Genomic DNA, 16,403 nt, shown 5'->3' with positions numbered 1-16,403 from the left:
TAATGCAATGAGGTGACATAATATGCTTTTAAACTGAGAAAATAAAGTGGTATCTTCAATAAGGCCAAGGTTGAAATTATGCTTGCCAGTCATCTTATCTCCATATAGGAGTTACAGAATTACTATAAAATTAACACAACTGTTATTGTGCATGTCTTTAGGGCACGAATGACCAATTTCAAGGCATATACATGGAAAAAGTGGCATAGTGAACTTCTTGAAAAAGAGAATCTGTAAAACATATAACTTATTCTTCAGAAATGTTAATCTCTCAATCAGATCTAAATCAGATCTCAATCAGGAATGCTAATCTCTCAATAGGAAAACTCAACATACCCAAAGAAAAAATTTCAACTCCTATGTTGCGAAGCTCTCTTGCAGGAATTTCAACTTCATCTTGAGCTTTTCCATCCGTAATGACAATTGCTACTTTGGGAAAGCCTTTCCTTGCTCCAGCAGACTCAGTGAAGGTGTTTTGAACCAGGTAATCGATAGCCTCACCTAAAAACACCACCATAGGTTGTGCTTTACTAGGCTTGAATGAACCAGGATTTAAAGCAAATTTGGATTATAAAATGAAATACTCAATAAATATGTATGTGGGAAATCTGTACCTGTCATTGTGTTGCCACCTTTGTAAGGTATCCTTTTAATTGCATCAATAAGATCACTTCTTCTGAAATACTGATTTAAATTGAACTCTGTTCTTGTATCTGAACTGTACTGAACAACTCCAACTCTCGTCTTTTCTTCCCCAATGTCAAAAGCTGATACAAGGGCAACCATGAAGTCCAGAATATATCTGAAGTTATTTCTCCCTACACTCCATGAACCATCTACCAGGAAAACTAAATCTGTCATTGCACTTATGGAGCATTCTGGAACAGAAAAGAAAAAAAAATATCTTTGCAAATTAGCAATTGCATTCTGACAAATCAGTGAGAAATGTCTGACAGAAACATAGTAGGTAAAAGACAAACCAAACAGATTAATAGACTAACATTCTTATCTGGAATATTTTACCTGGGGAAGCATTAGTAACATAAGTGAACACCCATAAAAGCCTTCTACCTGCCATTACCAAAAGGGAACTGTCACCTAGATATTCAGTTTTGAGACACTTCTCAGGCTATTTCACAAGATCTGTTATTCCATGCCAGATGAAAACTCACCTACAAAAATTTTTGCAACACTTTGATGTTACAGGAACATTTCATTTTGTACCACTTCTGTTTTGTATCTTTTTCTCCCCATAAAAGCTGCACAGGTTCCTCTGCAATGTCTTTTATCCACAGCACAATGTCTTTTGTTAGTAGGACTAAGACATTCATAGATTTCCTTAGGTTAGTTGCATAAAATTCCTAGCTTCAGTATCAACTTTGCACCTTCGTCTTTCAAGGCAGCTATAAATTCCTTCCACCCCAGTCCCTTCCCAAGTTTTCTTAGCTCTGGACAATTTTACATGTTAATTTCATCGCCAGGTAACAGAGGAACACAGTTTAACTTTATAGTGCCCTAGAGCTAGACCTTATCTCTAAAGTGTTAGATGAGTTGAAAGACAAAACACCTTACTTTGTAATTGAGCCTCAACCTTCTTTTCCTCTGGTAGCCCTGGACCACCTGTCTGAACTGCACAAAGCACAACATAAAGAGAATTAATGGAGGAAATCAGGTTAAACTTGTAAACATCAAAGAAAAGCATGTAGGGAAATAGAGACACAAATCTGACAAGCCTCACAACATGAAAATATAAATGCAAGTCATGTATACATCACCTGTACTTACAGGTTTGACAACATAGCATTCAGGTCAACAAAAAATACAGAAAATGCAAAAAGAATTAAGAATCCTCTGAATTTGTACATCTCATACAGTAATTTCCTGAAAACTAACTGCAACATGCCTAGATGAAATACCAGTATTACCTCTCTCCAACACATAGAGGAACTCATCATAAGTAGTTCTCCCATGGTTGTTTGGGAAGCCTGGCATATGTGACAAAATGTGTCACAGATGATAGTCCGATGTGCTTAACGTTTTTAATTGAATTGGATTTATTTTATGCTTTATTTATTAAATATAAATTATTAAAAAATGAGTTCCATCTTTTACCACCATATAAATCTACTGAGTCACATTTTACTGTTTGATGAAAGTAGTTAGCCTTTTTTTATCTCACACACAGGAAGCCAGTTGGATTCATTTGTTACTGAGGTCAATAAGAGCCTTCCCCTTGACTTTAGCACACGCAGTTTATAGAAAGTAGGCTTAGCTCAAAAGAGCCAGTGGCCTCCCGCAAAGAATTCTGTCAGGTGGTCAGACATGATATATCCATGTTAGTCTCCTCTTATCACTTGCAAATTCCCTCTGCTTCTACTGGGAATTATTCTTAACTGAAAAAGGCTGTTCAGACAGCTACATCTGATCAGAGTTTAGGTATGTGGCAATTTTGTTGAGGAACTGGAACAAAGCCATATTTTGTGCATGACCGCTCCTTTATATTGCTTGGTATTACATGTACTTACTTGTCAGTTGGCCAAAAACAGGTAGACTCTCCTCTCTTTCATCATATGAAGCTATTGATACAACATACTCTATATCAGGTATGAGATCTGATAAGACAGTTTGGGTAGTGCTAGGTGAAAGAGTAAATTCTTTAGTAGGCCCATCTGCAATAAATATATAAAACAGTTAATGTAGCCTTTAAATCTAGTAATGTCAATGACAGTTGATCATTAGGAAAAAAAATGCAACAGAGAATAATCTCTCTAAAATCCAGTGATAATTTCAGAATGACGCACTTTCTTTTGTCCTGAATTACAAATTTTGAAACATGAAACTTCAAACTAATCTATTTTCAGTAGCGACCAAAATTACTGAAGTCTTTAATAAATTACAGGAAATTTGAAACTTAAAAAGCACATAAAAAATGTACTATTATCTAACAAGTCACGGTCCAGTTCTGATTCAAGATCACATTTACACTGATTATTTCTCAAAGCGAAATAGAATAATGGGTGTCTTACACAGAATTATCAGGAAGTTATATGATATCACTGCATCGTTACCTGACACATGCAATACTTCCCCCAGGAGAAGCATTTGAAAGAAGTACAATACAATTCTCTAGCTAAGGTAAAAGCATAGAAGAGTAGCAGAATGATAACTCTACCTTATTTTTGCTCCTCACAAAGGAAAGGCATCCAAAACTTACTACCTGCAGTCTCAAAGGGTAAACGCTATGATAAGAAAAACTCTAACTTGGAAAAATAATTGCTTCTTCCTGTATGCCCTTTGCTGTTACCCAGTCTTGATCAGAAACTTCACAAAGACATTAATAGCCACTAAGTTAGATGATAAGTGAAAATAAGCCCAAGTTTTCAAAAAATGTAATGACATAATAAAATTTTACAGAACTCACCATTTGTTGGAACCACAGTTATCCTGTAACCCACTATTGCATCTGGTGGCCTTTTCCATGACATTTGAACATTACGTTCATCTATAATTGTAAAATTCAAGTCTGATGGTGGATTAACTGCAAAAGATTTATACCAGGTGGATGTTTAACAGTTTGAACAAGCTTTGGCAAATGAATAAATAAAATAATCTTAGCAAAGCTTACTAAAATTGTCTTTGCATAAATTTGTTTCCAACAAATATAAAGATATGTTGTTGGAAAAAGAGTAAAATTAAAAGCTGACAAGATATGACAAAACATCAAAGAGTATACGCATTACAGAGGACAGCACAGAACATGTTTCTTGAGTTGCCAAGACATTCAAGAATGGCCAGCAAAATCAAGCACAATAGAAAACACATTTGGATACATGTACAATGAGTTCACAGATAATCACCACATATGCAAACATTTCACATAACAATTAAAGGAAATTTTTTTACATGCTGGGTGCAATCCGTACAAGCATGCCAAATTATAACCTGCTTACAATATCATGAGATCATTTAGGACATTGAGAACACAGTACTCTTCTTAATTAGACATCAAAGAATTGATCAGCTTTTTAATATACTCTCTGCATAGTTGTATTTCTTATCAATTTCACTGAATCTAGAAACTTGGCAGAGAAAAAAAGTATTTCTAAGAATACAGGAAAATATTACGCATTTAATATTCAGTAAAACAATTTCTATTAGGGTCTAGATCGAATATACATCTAAAATGTATATCAGTAATAACAATATACTGATGTGTCATTTTATTCCAAATATGGAGAGCTCCACCCCTGTGTTCCTAGAAGCCACTATACTTTGCATATGGCTGCAAAGGATTCAGGAACTAAGGGGATAATAAATGAGACTTGTATTGGTTGCAATTTGCTGAAATATTTGAGCTGATGTGAAAGTTCACAAAAATAAGATTCTACCTGTTTACACCAGACTGATGTACAATTTCAAAGGTGTAAACTGTTGTTTTCATGTTCCCTTTGCAGCAGGTGCACCCATACTAGTAGTGGCATTTTAACATAAAATGCCAGTATGGTTCCAAACAACACAATGGTTAATTATGAAAAGACAACATCAAAGTATATTTATGGACATTTATTTTACAGAATTTATAGAAAACAGCAAAAAGGGCACCAATGATCTGAACAAATGACTGCAAATAAAACTTGAAGGAGCTGATGACAGAAGTAACTAAACAGTAACAGAAAGAAACAGTTTTCATACGCTATTTTGCAGCACCATGCATATGTAAATGAAATGTTGATTATTATTTTTTTAGCTTCCTACGATGGACAAAAGCCTCCATGTACAAGGTTCATTACACAAAGACGTTTCATAAATATTTTATAATGATATTCTCTTTGTAAATTTGGCATGCTTATTCATGCAGTATTTTACTGACTCACTGTCAGTGCATGGCAGGTGTACTACATATTATTGTTTAAATAGGTCTACAAAGATTAGATTCAGCCATACTTTCCTTAACTACTTGTGAGACCATTTTGCAGGCATTTTTAATAGACAGATCTTCTCTGTTTCATGGAAGATCTCCATCATGTGCCAGATTTTGTTTCAGTTTTGAATATAAAGAGCAGATAAAGAAATAAATGCTAGAATGTATACTTATGAAAAGACACTGTCCAATTGCAATACGTAATACTGAGCTCAAAAAAACTGGCAACCAATTGTGTAGGCATCTTTTTTCCTTTTAATTTGCTGTCATTTCCAACCATAGGATAATATGGCTTTGTAATACTGATACAATAGATAAGCTAGTACTGAAGTAAATGTTATTTTTCCTATTGTCCATACACAGGCAGTGAGATTAGACCATTAACCTGCATGCATAATTTATTCATCATTCGGTTTATGAGTATCACAATGCTAGAGACAGCAGGACAGTTACCTAGTATGAAAATCATGCAACACATGTTAATAGTAAAATACACTTAGGTGATAAGAATATCATTATAAAATATTGTTTCAGCAGCAATGGCTCAGGACAAATTTAATGCAAAGGCAGAGACAACTGACCTGAGCATGCTTTTAAAAAAAATTCAGTACATGGAAAAAATAGTGCCACCAACCTTGTAAGTAAATTGGCATGTTGCAGCAGAGACTTTAGGCTTTAACTGCTGAAGGACAGCAGCAGCCCAACTTGTTGATATCCAAATGACCGATTCCAGATAAACTGAAAAAATTGACTGCGAGGAAAAGTCTTTAACATTTGATAGGAATTCAATCCATTTTATGAAAATTCAGATGTGGATCTTGGAACGTAACAGGAGAAGTACATTGATACAGAAGCGATGTATCCATTCATCCAGGTGTTCACAGCCTTTTAGAACAACGGCATTGCAGGGGACCTCAGAAAGTCCCCTCATCCATCCCACAGCCAAGATATGATCAGCCACCTCATGTCATTACTGACATGTTGACTCAGATCATTCTTAAAGAAATTACTCCACAGAAATTACTCCAATGCCTCACTGCCTTTCTCATCATAAAGTTATTCCCAACACCTAACCCCGGTCTTCTTCGCTGCAGTTTAAATGCATTCATTCTCAATCTGTGACTGACTTATGAAACTCAATCATTGAACACTTCTCCCTTTGAAATCCAGAAAGGAACTCTGCCTGAGTTAAAAAAAGCCAGTCTGGATCCAACGTCGTCAAAATGTCTTCCAGATGGCCTGTGAGCTTTTGATACTCAAACAACCTTGAGAACATCACATGGGTCAGATTTCACCCACATGAAACCAGCTGCGGGGTGAAGACCAAACCATGGTCATATGATTGAAAGCAGTAAGTCAATCTAAAGTACAGCAAAATGTTTAGATGATAAAAACCTTATTGCAATAATCAAATAGAGCAACTGTTACTGGACCATGTTAAAATTCTTCTTCCAGAATGGAATTCAACAAAGGAAAAATAATAAATCTGTAATACAGAATCAGACCAGACTTCTAGGAAGAAAATGCCCCTGGTTGTGGTGGAAGTTTGTCCCATTACAAGGACAAATCTTAAAATGCACCCTAAAAAGGCTTATGTGTGAGCGCAGCTTTACTCAAGCAAGCAGTCTTGATGTCTATTTGTGTAAGTGAAGTTGCACCTGTGCTTACAATGTATTGACACTGCTGAACAACCTGATCCTGCGTCCATCAAAATCCATGCCAAACCTCTCACTGACTTGTCAAGGTAGAGGACCATGATCGTAACATGTAATGGTGTTATAGTATTGCCTTCATACAGTGATTCCACTGCTGATGCAGAGAAATGTAGGGCTCCCCTACAGGTTTATAGCATATTAAAAAAGTATCTTGCTGTATGATAGTAATGTTTACACAGTGTCAATTTCCAGCACTCTTAGAACTATGGTAACTTCCTCAATTGGATATCCTATCTTATGCACCACAACAGCAAACAAAAAAATCAAACAAACAAAAAAATTCCAACATAATATACTTAATTCACTGCCGCTCCTGGTACTATATACATGTATAATAACAGTATCTTTTCTCAAACAGAAAATATAGAGCAAGGCATCTTCTTCATGCTATGTATGTCTTATACTAGCTTGTATGCAATACAAACCTAATCTACAGATTTTTACAGATAGCACAATGTGACTGCCAGAGGATCCCAATTAATATCTTCATAAGAGAAAGTAGAATATAATCAGAAGATCAAGCAATTTAAATATATAAGTCTATAAACAGACTTCAAAGTGGTGTAACTTGGAAGTAGCTACCATCAACAATCCCTGTGAAAAAAAAATCTGTAATTCCATCACTGGAAAAGACTCCCTATAATTAGCACATGAAATAATATGTTAGCCCATGTTAACATAACATACAGGACACAAAGCTACACAATAATCTCAGCCTTGCTCTCACTAAAATAAGCCCTGCTAAGGCTGCAAGAGGCCAAAAGTCCTCATATATATTATTTTCTTAATAAATAGCATGGATTTGACACAAGTAATTAGATCAAACCCCCAGCAAGCTCCTTTAAAGCCAATGTTACCAAACTGAATGGGGAAAAAGAATGATCTATTGCCCAGGTACTTAGTCAAGAACAGACTCTCAGCCTTGTTAGATATTCATTGCAATCACAACACAGCAGCATTGTCACCTGTATGTTTGCATTTTTTAATTTTATACATGTATATGAAATTTCTTCATATAGCTCATAAGTGTATTTTGAAAAAAACATTTAAATATATGTATTTCTAACTATATTAACTAAACACAACTGCATACATACACACAAACCACATGCATAAATATATACCAACTTTTAAGCATGCTTGTGCATGTATGTGTGTGCATATGTGTGTCTAAACATACACACGTGTAAACTTTGCTTCTAACTAGCAGCAGGAAAAACAAGGAGTTATAGTCACCCTCACGCATACACAGATTTTAATTTCACACATCAGTCTATGTGATTCTCTTCTTGGGAACTTGGAAATCAACAACTACTTTCTCAAAAGCTAGAAAACAGACATCAAAAGGTAACAAAATGATGGTCCCAAAGCGAATGGGTAGCTAACTTCAAAAGTTTCAGCTATCCTGGATCATCTCTAAACCATGCAGTTAATGAAAATTCATGTACTCAACACAAGCTCTGTTACATGAGAATGTTTTTCTCATTTAACAATGAGAAGCTTTGTTACATTGAAAAGCCAGCACCTTCACAGCCTCAGTGAGGTCATACAGAACCAACGATTTCCTCATTCCTTTCCTGCGCCTTTTAAAATCCTATTATTGGGAAATGCAAGGTACTATACAAGCCACGACATCATCACAGCATTACCTTGAGATTATAACTAACAGGCTATTCACATACTAATCTACCTGGCTTAACTATGACTAAAATAATGAAAAGAAATCTTATCTAGTGAAAGGACATAGATTTTCCCCTGGCTTTTGTGAACACAGATGGAAAATGAGAAGTTGTGAGTGTTCCATCCTTGGTGGTGTTCAAGGCCAGGTTGGATGAGGCCTTGGGTGACATGGTTTAGTGTGAGGTGTCCTTGCCCATGGCAGGGGGGTTGGAACTAGATGATCTTAAGGTCCTTTCCAACCCTAACTGTTCTATGATTCTATGAAAATATAACGTGACAGAAAGAAAACTTGACATGAGGACACACAGGGAATGCACTGGAATATTGTGGTGTAGGACTAAAAAGGCAAAAACCACTTTAAACACAGCATAAAATATAGCATCGTACACAAGAAGTTTAAGCTGAGAGATGTCAGAAGGATTGCAAAATAAAACAAGAATTTCACTGTAAAAGAGCAAAAATGCTGAGCATGAAAACAGATTTGCTTCCCTGTGGGCAGGGTAAGTAAACAGCTTCCCCAGTGAAATGCCATGAATGCATTTAGGCTATATGTTGTTTTTACACCCTCTACTGCTACAGTGATTGTCCAGCTAGAAACCCCTGTGGTTGCTGTGTCTGTGTAAAAAGCTCTGACATCATTACTGTAGCTCATTGCCTTGCCAACAGCAACAGAGCACAGCTCTCATGAAGTACTCACAGAGCAGCTGTGATGCTGATGAAGAAACAGTTTCATCCTGGAAGATTTAGGAATCTATGAACAGCAGTAGCGGATAAACACCAGATCTACTCCCAGGATAGACTGAAAAATGAAAGCTGAAGGAAGACAGAAAAATAGAACTAACATTTTCCTTCCCTCTGCTTTCACTCCTTCTTCCCACCCTATATCAACAATCTTTACCACATCAAAAGGCCCTCTGCCTTATCTCCTCTCACTTTTTCATCCCACCAAATGTCTGCCCACACCTTAGGGAAAGAAAATTCAAACTGCATCTCTTGTGAACACCATAGGGAAAGTCAAAGGAACAAAACAAAACGAGACAGAGAAGTGGAGGGGGGCCAGAGGGTGGGGGGGGAGAGGAAGAGAAAACTGACTGGTGGGATAGAGATTTGCTATAATGTAATCTGAAAGCTGGAAAAATAGACTAAAGGACAAATGTCCACAGAAGAAAGTCAGTTCAGCAGACATCATTTAAGCTGGAATGGTGAGAGAACTAAACTAAATAAAATACAACATGCAACTTACAAGTTGATGTAAAATTGAAGTACAAAATTAAAACTGCAGGTGAATGACCAGTATACTGCAAACAAAAAAAACACACTGCAAAAAAAGCTTTACAAAAGCAATTTCCACCAGAGTAAGTCTTAACGTAATCCTAGCTTTGAATTTCCATTTTCAGCACCACTATTCCTCACTGCACTTCCTGATCAAGACGACATTTTTCTGTTCTTACTTCAAGACTCTGAAGCTGGAAGAAGTTTCTCATGAAAAACTGATCACTGTGGACTAGATATTTTACTTAATACACAGTTCTGAATGCAGAGTAATGCAGGCCCTATCCAGGAGTGCTCTACAACTCACAAGATCAGTTTTGTTTACCAATGGCACATCTTTCAGCCTGAGAGCTAAAGCTTGGCCATCTTGTCTGGCAATGCATCTATTTTTGCCATTATTAAATAACAGTGCGCTTCTCCAAATACATTTTGCAGTTTCATTAACAGTACTCAAGCTATGACTGGTTTAGTCAACACTATAGCTAAATAAAACACCTTCACTTACATTTTGAAATAACCTACTCCACACACATAATCCCTGGTGCAGAACAACAGCAACATTACTCCAGTTCAGAGCGAGCTCTCTGCTAACATGGGGAAATACATGCAAATACATCCACTCCCTTCCTCCATCAAAACTGTCCATTGCTTTCTTTGCTTTCTCTGCTTTCTCTGCTTTCTCTGGCATGGCAGTCCTGCAAATGCAACTCTGAAATGACTTCAAATGACCTTTTTTGGTTCCTCAGCCAACAATAACGCAGCTCAAGAGGGAGGCAGCATGCTGATTCTCTCCTAGGGTGACCAGATGTTGCACTGCTGGCAGAAATGTCATCTTTTTCCAGAAAGCCAGTGTACTTTACATCTGCATGCCCCAAGCAAGTACCACTGTTAGGGGAGCAAATGCCCCAGAGACATCTCTGACACACCATGCTTTTAGAAGCCATCAGCCAAAGTGACCAAGTCCAGACACAGGAGCTTGACGCAGAGAATTTGTTCTGGTTCAATACAGAAAGAGAAGGAAGGGGAAAAAAAATTATCAGTTGGCTGGCTTCTGGGTTTTTTCCAGTAAATCCCAGGGAGTTCACAGCCAGCGATTTGGTTCACCCTATGATGGTCATGTCCCGAAGGTCAGGCAAGTCATTTCAGCACAGGATGTTCAGTATCTGTATTTCTCCTGGCAGCCACTGCTGGCAGAAACACTGCTACTATGACCAAAGCCATGCAGCTCACACAAATGGTGACTGGGGAGGTTGCCACCACACATGCTGTTAATCCACTGGGAAGGCAAATGCACCAGGGCCAGGCCATTTTGAGCCACGCAGTAGTGAGTGTAGTGTCCATGATGGGTCTCCCCAGACCCATGATGGGTCTTTGCAGCCGGAGGCAGGACACTGCCATGGGCTGACAAAGACCTCAACCTCCACAGACTTGGCCAGGGCTCTGAAAAGAGGAAGAGGAGGAGGAAGAAGAGAAGAAAGGCCTCGTTGGGCATGACAGCACCACATACATGCCAAAGCCTTGAGGCCCCGACTGCTACAGCAAGGCCTGGCCCAGGTACAGCTACCCTGCAGTGGTGTCCAGGCCATATGCCATGGTGGTGGCAGTTCCCCTAATCAAAACCAACATGGAGGCCAAACCACCCCAAGGGAGGGTCCAGCCACCCCAGGGCTCAGTGGGGGGTCGCCCTGCCAAGCTGGGGCGGCTGGTGAGCCAGCAGGGCAGGGGCAGGGGCAGGGGTTCCATCCAGGACAAAACACACAGGCGCAGAGAGCCAGACTCTGTTGGAGTATTTTATTTCAAAGCTGTGGGTTGTTGGGTGGTGGGTTTTCCATTTCCTCTCTCCACATAACTAAATGAGACTACAGCACAGAGCCTGGCCATTCTCTATCCGTCATAGGGGCAGGACCGCAGGCCCTGGCCATGCCAGGCTGTCCACTGGCAGTGGGCTCCTCGGGCACTGCACCAAGACAGCCCATGTCCTGTCTGTGAGGTGGTGTGGACAGCACACCAGAGAGACAGAGAGGGAGCTACCATCCGGCTGACTAGCCGGGAGAAACAGAGCACAGAAGGAGCTGGGCAAGGAAGAAGAGGCATTTCTCTGAAGGAGAGAAAGAGAGAACGTGAGGTAGTTACACTCAAAAACAGAGAGAGAGCCCGTAGCTCAAAGGCTGGGTGGGAGGTTTGCTGGTCAGCAGGGCACTGGGGGCAAGGCGGCAGGGAGGGGGGTTTACCTTCAGCCTCGATGGAGGAGAGGAGGGCGGCTGCACATAGAGCAGCGACTGCCGAGCAGAGCGCTGTCTTCATTTCTGCCCTTTCAGATCACAACAACATGAATGAATCTGCAGTGATAGGGGGGAGAAAGGAGAAGGAAATGATACGCATGGATTAGAGGATTGTGTGGGTGTATTCATGAGACATAAAAAAGACAAAACATGGATTTTGCTTTGTTCCTTTATCCCCAGCCCCACCCACGAGACCAGGTTGAAACCTCTAGACTTGAAAGCTGTTCAAGATGATGACAGATCTGCATGACTAACTGAAGAGTCTTGTCTCACAATAATGTGCCTTTTGTTGCTGAACCCTTTCCAATCTCAGTGAGCATACAGGGCTTTAACCTAGTTGGGGTTAATTTGATCAGGGAAGCGCAAGGAGGATCCATGCCTTTGCACAGGCAGGAGCCAGGAGGGAGCTCCATGACTTCATCGCTGACTGCAATGATAGCTAATTCCGAGGTCATTCCTGCCTTGGATCAACTAAATGTCTCCTTCAGCTGGAGATTTTATTCGGCTCCTTTTTCATAACTGTTGAAGCACTTAGTTAGCTGTGTTTTAGTGGTCTCAAGGCAGTTTGGAAACCGTAATAAAACTTTTTTTGAGGGGTTCTGCTCACGAATATGCTATTCATTTCTTGGTCTGAAATAGATTATACAGATGTGTGTGTAACACACAACTGAAACCTGACACATCTGTCTAGCCATGATGTTTCAACATCTGATAATTCATTTACGTGTCCTGAGAGAAAATAGATTTAAAATACACTATAAAAAGCAGGCAGGTGAAAGAGTCTTGCTGTCACTACAGGTTGTCTAGCAAAACAGGTGGGATTAGGTCAAATTAGTGGTTCCCAATTGCAAGTATCTCTACCTTCATAACTATACACTCTAGGTCACCTCAAATTACTCCCATATTACCCCAGTAAAACTTCCAGATTATTTCCTTGTCTAAGTAAAGGTTAATACGAACAGTCCTCATCGCATATGCATATAAGTGTTTATGAAGGCTGGGGTTTTCTATTGTGGAAAGTCAGGGAGGGGTAATTTATTTGAATAAAGTCCATAAATGCATCACATATCATAATTAGGCTGGAGGAAAGAGAATTCCAAAAGCAATTAAGCAACAGATTTTATCAGGAAGGTGCCAAGAGCGAAACAAGAGAAACAGACATAAATCATTAGTCCGCAGAAACAGCTGAAGGGGGAAATAATATCCTTCTGCCATCTAGAGAACTAACCAGCAGGCACATTTAGTGAGGAAGATGCTATGGAGATCCAAGAATTTCTCAGTTGCTGACACTGAACTTAACAGGTTTCTGCCGGGCAGCTGTATGTACTTGCCTGAGCCAAATGCCTGTGCTGCAGATAAAAATACCAAGAGCCTGAGGAAAAACTAAGCAATGGTTTCAGTCCAATGGCTTCCAGCAGCTAAACAGAAGAGTAATACTGATGTTAACAACTCCCTGACACTAACACAAGAAATACTATGGTTAGCATTAAATTATCCCGAAAGCTCCAAAATCATATCACTATTCAGTGTGGGAAACAGGCATCCCTGAGCTGCATTCTGCAGCAAGTTTAAGGATTGCCTAAACTCAACGTAAACTGACTTTTTTCATGGAAATGTCGTGTGGGCTTGGAGTGCCATCTTTTGATCCTTTTGAAGAGCAACAGAAATTAATCAGCTCACAAAGGCATCTAAAAGTTGACTACTGCTGCAGGTCTGCCATTTCCGATACATATTTTTCTGTCAAAATATAAAACATCTCAGCCAAAGCATTCATTTGCCCAACTAGAATCACTCTGTTTTCATCTCGCAAACTTAGGAGTGTGGAAGCCTGGACGTGACGGAGGGAAGGTCCTCTCTCTGGCTCAGCAGGGACACAAGCAGACTGTGTCAGGAGGAATGATCTCAATGATCTTTAGAGACCACTTCTAACCAAAAAAAATAATAACAAAAAAACCTCCAAACACAGCCTTTCACCAGTGGAAGACCAACCTCACACCAATTCAACCCACAAAAGCTTAGCCAAAGCATTTCCAAACCACACAGTGCACAACGCTTACCTCTTTCAAGAAGAAAAAGTAACATAAACGAAAACGACACGGGAAAAAGAAAACAAAAAAATACAACAACCTAAAAAACACTACCTATCAAAGGCACTAAAAAACCACCTTGGAAAGAGGAGAAAGCATCACCGGCAGCTGTAAACACAAGGAACGGAAGCGGGAGCTCCTGCCAAAGCCGCAGCAGTAGCGTGCCTGCACTGACACCAGGCTCCGCCTCGAGCTTCCCACCGGAGGGAGCCGCCGCGGCCGGGACACCGCCAGCGCCGGGCTCCCCCGTGCCCTGCCGGGGCCTTGATAGCCAGCAGCCCCTTGGGGCGCTCCGCTCTCCCCCTCTCCTCCACCTAGCCGGCCTCACGCCCGCAAGCCGGCGCTGGCATGCCCAGCCCGCACACGCAGAGATACACAGACGCTCTTTCCACCTTTCTGTGCCAGCCTTCAACCCGGCACTGCCAACCTCAGCCATAAAGCTTATAAGGAGGGGCTGTGTGCGTGGTGGGTACGTGCAGGCAGAGGGGGTCAGCCGAGGGGAGGGCAGCGGGTCCCCGCTCCTGCGCGGGCACAGACCTTCTGGGGCGGCTGCAGGGGGCCGGAGCCGGTGGCAGGGCAGCTCCTCCGGCGGTGCCTGCAGCAGCAGCAGCCGTCGGACCTGGATAAAGGGAGAAGAAAGGATGAAGCTCCGGAGGCACCTTGTGGAGGAAGCAGCAAGTAGCAGCGGCGACGAAGGAAGAGGAGAAGCAGCGGCAATAGCTGAGCACAGAGGAGGCGCCTGGATTACTGTAGCTCCCGATGCGAGGGGTCTGTCTGGGAAGACTTGCCTTCTCCAAGTGGGAAGAACCTCTTCTCAATCTGCTACTTAATAGAGGGCTGTTCCCAACTCTCAATTTACCCTCGTAAGCGGTTACGAAACTGCAGGGAAGGTGGACTGCTGCCACCGGGTGATATATGCGCTGCTCTGCTCCAGCAAGGAAGGGGATCCACTTCTGGAAACTGGCGCATACCTCCGCGCATTCCTGCGGCATGAGGCGGGCGGCCGCCGCGGCAGCGCGCCCGGAGGCAGGGGCCCGGCCCGCCGCCCCCTCCCTTCTTCTCCCCCGCCACGGCTTCCCAAAGGCGGGGGACACGGGAGGGCAGTGGAAAAACTGAGTCTCTGGTTACGGCTTCGAGGGACGGCGGCGCGGAAGGTGTCCCCGAGCGGGGGCTTCCACGCAGTCCCCGTTTTTCCCCCCTCGCCGACTCTCTCCCCGGGGCCATTCCCCGGGACAGCCGTGCAGCTAAGCGCGGGTAGCGCCGGTGCCGCAGCCGGCAGCCTTAGGGGCAAAAAGAACGTAGTCATTTTGACACCGTTCAGGTGTGTCTGGCATTCATCCTGTGCCTCCTACATAAGTTAAACCACCCCCCTTAGCTTACAGGTGTGTCGCTTCGAGCGCCTCAGGTAGCGGGGCGGTTGCGGCTCCCCGGGCCAGAGGAGACGGGGTGTAGGGCCCCCACAGCCTTCTCCCTTGCACCCTGCGGACAAACCAGCGCCCGTGGCCCCTGCCTGAAACCGTGTGCTTCCAAAAGAACCTGCACCCTCCAAAACCGGGCAGTCTGTTGGGCGACAGGCTCCCCGAGGGTTTCCCCTCGCTTGTGACCGGGAGCCTGCCCGCGGCGCCTGGCGCGGTCCGGCCTCTGCAGCGCGCCGTGCCCGACGATGACGCGACGGGACACACGGTCCCTTGCTCAGTCGCTCTGTCGGAGCCAGACAAGGCTTCCAGGGGCTCCGCGCCCTAAGGGTCTGCTCCCGCGCCCGTAAGGAACGGCATCCCCCGTAACGCTGTCAGAATAGGCTCCTCCGGGACCCCTTTGGGCTAAAGCACGGAGTGTCACAGTCCCCGCGGAGCGGGTCGGCACAGTCGGGATGCGGAGAAGAGCTGATCTTGGAGCGGGATGCAGGAGGAGCCACTGCTGTAGCTCACGGCTCCGTCGCCGGGCCATTCACGGTGCACGGGCGCCCCCCGGCGGCGGCGGAGGGCACTAGCTTCCGCCTGCCCGTCCGCCGCCGAAGCTTCCCCATGCCACTGCCGTTAGAAAGCAGTTTACGAGGGGAAGGGGCGGCAAGAAAAACAAAATCGGGAAAGCTGGGGAGGGGGCAACACCGGACAAACTCCCAGCCCCTGTTTGGAGAGGTCGGTAAGATTTCAGGGTCATGTTGGCCCCGTGTCACCTTCAAGCACAGACGTGAGTTGCAGAGCAATTAGGGCAAGTTTCAGCCTGGGTGGAAGTGCCAGATAGTGGGGATTAATAGTTTACCCGGGCGTTTTTTCACAGGATTGGGAGATTAAGGACATGTCAAGGGGAGGATTTGTCTCTCCTGAGCTGCATAAAGTTGTCTTCTTTTCTGTACCAAGCCAATCATCTGCAGGAGAACCCAAACGCTGGAAAGAAAGTATCTACCAGAAGCCATGCACTGGCATTTCCAGACACTTTGGAAGTG

General features: G+C 42.7%; 1 protein-coding gene across 1 annotated transcript in view; it reads right to left on the bottom strand.

Moving 5' to 3' along the window:
* Positions 1-11,892, bottom strand: part of COL12A1 (collagen type XII alpha 1 chain) — a gene marked incomplete at both ends in the record, with an annotated part of 100,790 nt that extends 88,898 nt beyond the window's left edge. The window contains 6 exons of the mRNA XM_080615307.1: positions 337-501; positions 615-878; positions 1,573-1,629; positions 2,526-2,669; positions 3,422-3,538; positions 11,820-11,892. Coding sequence (XP_080471433.1) covers positions 337-501; positions 615-878; positions 1,573-1,629; positions 2,526-2,669; positions 3,422-3,538; positions 11,820-11,892 — 820 coding nt within the window. The remainder of the gene's footprint in view (positions 1-336; positions 502-614; positions 879-1,572; positions 1,630-2,525; positions 2,670-3,421; positions 3,539-11,819) is intronic.
* Positions 11,893-16,403: the final 4,511 nt, after the last annotated feature.

The sequence above is a fragment of the Psittacula echo genome, assembly GCF_963264785.1.
Source record: "Psittacula echo genome assembly, chromosome: 4".
Taxonomy (NCBI): domain Eukaryota; kingdom Metazoa; phylum Chordata; class Aves; order Psittaciformes; family Psittacidae; genus Psittacula; species Psittacula echo.
Note: the sequence above shows the minus strand (reverse complement) of the source record. Positions and strands in the feature narration are given on the sequence as shown.